The 5,000-nt window shown below is 51.4% G+C and overlaps 2 protein-coding genes across 2 annotated transcripts in view; one reads left to right on the top strand and one right to left on the bottom strand.

Moving 5' to 3' along the window:
- Positions 1-5,000, top strand: part of alg9 (ALG9 alpha-1,2-mannosyltransferase) — a gene marked incomplete in the record, with an annotated part of 39,385 nt that overhangs the window by 1,745 nt on the left and 32,640 nt on the right. Inside the window, 1 exon segment of the mRNA XM_042343911.1 lies at positions 1,158-1,249. Coding sequence (XP_042199845.1) covers positions 1,158-1,249 — 92 coding nt within the window.
- LOC103172649 (alpha-1,2-mannosyltransferase ALG9-like) lies at positions 1,364-3,235 on the bottom strand. Its single transcript, XM_042343912.1, has 3 exons — positions 3,067-3,235; positions 2,407-2,494; positions 1,364-1,574 (listed from the first exon to the last, which is right to left on the bottom strand). The coding sequence occupies exons 1-3, from the start codon at positions 3,177-3,179 to the stop codon at positions 1,395-1,397; spliced, it is 381 nt and encodes a 126-aa protein (XP_042199846.1). The 5' UTR covers positions 3,180-3,235; the 3' UTR covers positions 1,364-1,394.

The following is a 5,000-nucleotide window of genomic DNA, read 5'->3' as shown; positions in this document are numbered from 1 at the left end:
CGACGTGTTACACCGACCGAGCAGTTTGTGCAGCACCTTTTTGGGACAATGTTTCTCGTGTTTGATCCATGTCCGTGACGTGTCTTGTGTCTGTTACATGTTGTTGTACCTCCTGTGTCTGTTGTGTGTCTTTTTGATAACACGCCACTTGTCTCGTGTCCGTTACACGCTACGTGCCTCATGTCTGTTACATGCTACACGCCTACAAGCTATGTGCCTCATGTCTTCGCGTCCTTTACACGCTTGTGTATGCTACAACACGTGAAATCCCCCCCCCCCCCCCCCGCATTGCTCTGGAGTATATGAATTCAAATCCTCGATGTGTGGTTTGAACCCACAATGATAATAACAATAATAATAACAATAATAATAATAATATTCCTGACATTTGACTCAGCGCCTTATTGTGTCGTCGACATGTCTCAAAGCGCTTCACAGGACATATTGCAATGCGAATTGACTGTGTATTTTATGGGCAAATCGTGGCAGTAAATTGCGTACAGCAGCGCCCCACAAACAGTCGTGGATTGAGTGACCGATTTTTTTTGAAGGGATTATTACCCTCGGAAACGTCCGCCAATTAACTAACAACTGGGTGTGTCCGTCTGTGGGGAGGAAGGAAACTTGCCCAAGTTTTGCCCTGACCTGACCCGCCCGGGAATCGAACCCGGGTCCTCTCGCTTGTGAGGCGAAGGCTCTAACCACTGAGCTACAGGACTGTATCAAACGCTCGGAGGCAATATCTCGCGTGAAGAGTGGTATTTAAATACAAGTTGTTGTTGTGGTTGGGGCGTTGGTGTATTTCTCTTCTGTTCCACACCTCACTCCTGTCATCATCCCGTGTAGCTCAGTGGTTTCCTCACTCCACACACCTGATACCAATCCATCAAGAAATAAATCCACAACACTGTTTGTGGGGGGACGCTCCAGTGTGCAATTGGCTGCTGCGTTTCACCCACAAAATACACAGTCACTACACTTTATAGTATAGTCTGTGAAGCGCTTTGAGACGCCTCTGAGACGCTGCATCAAATCCAAGGATTATTATTACATTATATAACCCTTCGGTTGTTTCGCTGCCCCCCGTTACTGTTTATCTCCCGCCCCACCCCCCACCCACCCCATCCTCCTCACCTTCACTCTTTGCCCCTTTCCAGGCCCCCAGGTGGCAAAGCGGGTTCCGTGTGGGCTCCGGAAAGTTCCACTGCCTTCAAATGCCTGATCTCCGCCCGCTTCTGTGCAGCGCTGCATCTATCGATCTCAGTCTTGAATATGGTCAATGACTGACTGAGCGTCCACAGCTTCTGGGGTAGAGAATTCCATCAATTCACTACCCTCTGAGTGAAGAAATTTTCCTCAACTCAGTTCTAAAGGACTGACCTTTAATGCTGAGGCTATGACCATAGTTCTGGAAGGTTATTATGAACTCCCAGTGCCAATGACACGCACACAACAGCCAGTAACTCACCATAAATGTCCGGCCCGTGAGGAGTGAACACATTGTACATGACGATGCTGAGAGGAGCCACCACCAACCTCCCATAGTAATAGCTGTCGACGGCCACGAGGGGGACCTGCAACACAACGGTCAAGCGAAGGGCCACATTTTAACCAGGTTCCTGGGCAGCAATAATTAGCCTCACATTGGATACAGGGCCTGGGGTGGGGGTCAGGAGGACATCTCAGAGCTTCACCGGGAACGCGGTAAAGTGCAGCGACTTGTCTTTTTCTAAGCCCTAACCCGGCAGCCAATTTGTGCCCATAGACAACCCCACAAACAGCCACGAAGTGACCGAGGGATTTTATTTGGGAGACTGTTGCCCTTGACAAGGGGAGAAGGGAAACTCCCTTCGTCTTTTTGAACAGTGCAGCGGGACCATTAACCTGATGGAGCTCGGCTTAATGTCTTATCTGAAGGACGGCATCTCCAAAAATGCAGTGTTACTTCCCCTCCGCCCCCCCAACCCCATCATACCTGTCCACTCCCTCCGCTCAGCGGGCTCCGACCTGCTCCGCATCCCCCGCCTTCCCCGCCCCACCGTTGGCAATCGGGCCTTCAGGCTCTCTGCCCCCACCCTCTGGAACTCCATCCCGCAGTCCCTTTGCCTCACCCCCTCCCTCGCCCGTCTTAAAACCCTCTTCTTTGACCGCACCTTCAGCCACCCTCCACAGTGAGCCCCATTCCCTTCAGTGTAACACAGTGAACCCCATTCCCTTCAGTGTAACACAGTGAACCCCATTCCCTTCACTGTAACACAGTGAACCCCATTCCCTTCACTGTAACACAGTGAACCCCATTCCCTTCACTGTAACACAGTGAACCCCATTCCCTTCACTGTAACACAGTGAACCCCATTCCCTTCACTGTAACACAGCCCTCTCTAACCCACAGGTTTACAAACCTACCAGAAAGAGCAACAAAGCTACAAGAGTCCAGGTGACAAAACTCCGAGTTTTTCTCTTCACGAACAGCAGATCAAACGCAATTGGCAGTCTGGGAAACGAGGAGAAATAACAATAACGATGACGATAACAATCCTCGCATTTGATATACGGCCTCATCACGTCTTCGAGATTGTCTCAAAGTGCTTCACAGGATACGCTGTACAGTGAATTGACTGTGTATTTTGTGGGCGAAACGCGGCAGCCAATTGGGCACAACAGTGTCCCCACAAACAGCCGTGCGTTAAGTGACTGTGTTTTTAATATGGGATCCTCGCAATCTCAAAGCGCATCGCAGGATGTTACTGGAGAGTGGAGTGATTGAGTATTTTCTGGGGAAGCCAACTTCCTACACTAACATCCATGAAGCTAAACCCCTTCCCCACTGCCCTCCACCATCCCCGCGCCCCCTGCCCTGCCCTCCACCCCTCCTGACCCCCCCAACTCCCAGCTTGGGTCCAAGAATCCCTTGACTGTCCAGCGCCCTGGGGCGTCTTTTTCACTGCTTCGCTCGGCCCGTGGATAAGCGGGTCATGGGAGGGTGGGGGAATGATTTAGGGGCAGGCAGAGGAGGGGGGGTGGGGGTTGGGGGGGGGGTGTAGGGGAGAAGGGAAACTTTCTTACCCAAGTGCTGCACTGAAAGGCCACCCTATAATGGCTCCCGCTGCCACTCCCAGCACAGCCAGGCCGTGTGTCTCTGTGTACCAGCCTGACATCGCGATCAGCGTGGTGTACATACAGAAGCTGCTGGGGAGGTAAGCTGCAAAACAGTCAGCACATTTAGCTTTAGGTTATAAACTGCATAAATATATATAACATACAGTTTATTCGTTTACAGATCCTGTGTATATATTTACACACACAAGTTGATATCTTTATTTTATTAATACTATCATGTTAATATACAGTTAAAACATCGTGATAACTATCTTATTATCTAAAGATAAAGTATACATATAATCATCATTTCTTTAAGACTTATTGGACATTGTGATGGTATTATTTTTGGTCACCCTGTGTATAAATGTACACACACAGACACACACAGACACACACACAGATACACACACACACACAAAGATACACATATACACAGACACACACAGACAACAACAAGATTGCATTTACAGAGCGCCTTTCACGTCGGGAGGACGTCCCAAGGCGCTGGACAGTTGGGTCAGGACCCGAGCATTGGGGGGGGGGAAATGGTCAGGGTGAGGGGAGGGAAGGGAGGGAGCGAGGAGGGGGTCAGGGGAGGGAAGGGAGGGAGCGAGGAGGGGGTAGAGAGTTGAGAGGGGATCTGAAGGCTGAAGGTCAAAGAGAAAGGTCTTGAGACCGGCCTTGAAGGAGGAAAGGGAGGAAGCGGCGAAGGCACTGGGATGGAGTTCCAGAGCCTCGGGGCTGAGAGGCTGAAGGCCACCGATGGTCAGGCGGTTGGGGCGGGGGATGTGGAGCAGACCGGAGCCAGAGGAACGGAGGGTACGGGCAGGTAGGTAGGGGATAGTAGGTCGGAGAGGTAGGAGGGAGCGAGGCCGTGAATGGCCTTGTAGGTGAGGATGAGGATCTTGAATTGGATCCTCTGGGGGATGGGGAGCCAGTGGAGGCGAGCGAGAGTGAGGGCGAGGGTGAGGGTGGGAGTGATGTGGGCGCGGTGTCTGGTGCGGGACAGTACACGAGCTGCAGAGTTCTGAATAATAATAATAATAATAATCCTTGCATTTGATATAGCGCTTTTCACGTCGGGAGGACGTCCCAAAGCGCTTCACAGAACACACTGTAAAGTGAATTGACTGTATATTTGTGGGCGAACGCGGCAGCCAATTGCGCACAGCAATGTCCCACAAACAGTCATAGATTGAAAATGATCAATTTATTATTGTTTTTGGTTTTGGAGGGATTATTATTAGGCTCTGTGTGGAGTAAGGAAACTTGCCCGAGGTTTCGCCCTCTGCCTGGAATTGAACTCAGGTCTCTCACTTGCAAAGCGAATGACCTGCAGCTTGTGGAGGGAGGTGCCGGGAAGGCCGGCGAGGAGAGAGTTCCCATAGTCCAGCCTTGAGGTGATAAAGGTGTGGACCAGAGTTTCAGCCGCGTGAGGGGTGAGGGAGTGCCGTAGTCTGGCGATGTTCCGGAGGTGATGGAAGGCGGTGCCAGTTGTGTCTGTGTGTATATCTGTAACACACAGATACACACACAGACACATACACAGACACACACACACATAAATGTAAGTTGTACTTATATATAGACGGCTGATACAGAGCTTCTGAGGTCGGGAGCAGCTCTCAAAGCGCTTGGCGGGATTTGATGGTAAAGTGGAGTGACTGTGTGTGGTATTGTAGGAGATCGTCAGCCGACTGGGTCCCAGCCGTGTCCCCCAAACAGCCCGAGATGTGACTGCGAGACTCTACCTCGCAACATTTACATTTACACAGCGCCCACCCCATACCGGGCTAGCGCCCCAGGGCGCTCGACAGTGGGGGAGTCTGACCCCCAACCAGGGGGAGAGGGAGGGAGTGGGGGGGAGCAAACTGGAGGGATTGAGGGAGGGAGCTGGT

The sequence above is a fragment of the Callorhinchus milii genome, unplaced genomic scaffold, assembly GCF_018977255.1.
Source record: "Callorhinchus milii isolate IMCB2004 unplaced genomic scaffold, IMCB_Cmil_1.0 Scaffold25, whole genome shotgun sequence".
Lineage (NCBI taxonomy): Eukaryota > Metazoa > Chordata > Chondrichthyes > Chimaeriformes > Callorhinchidae > Callorhinchus > Callorhinchus milii.
The sequence above is the reverse complement of the archived record's forward strand: the minus strand, read 5'-3'. Positions and strand labels throughout refer to the sequence as shown.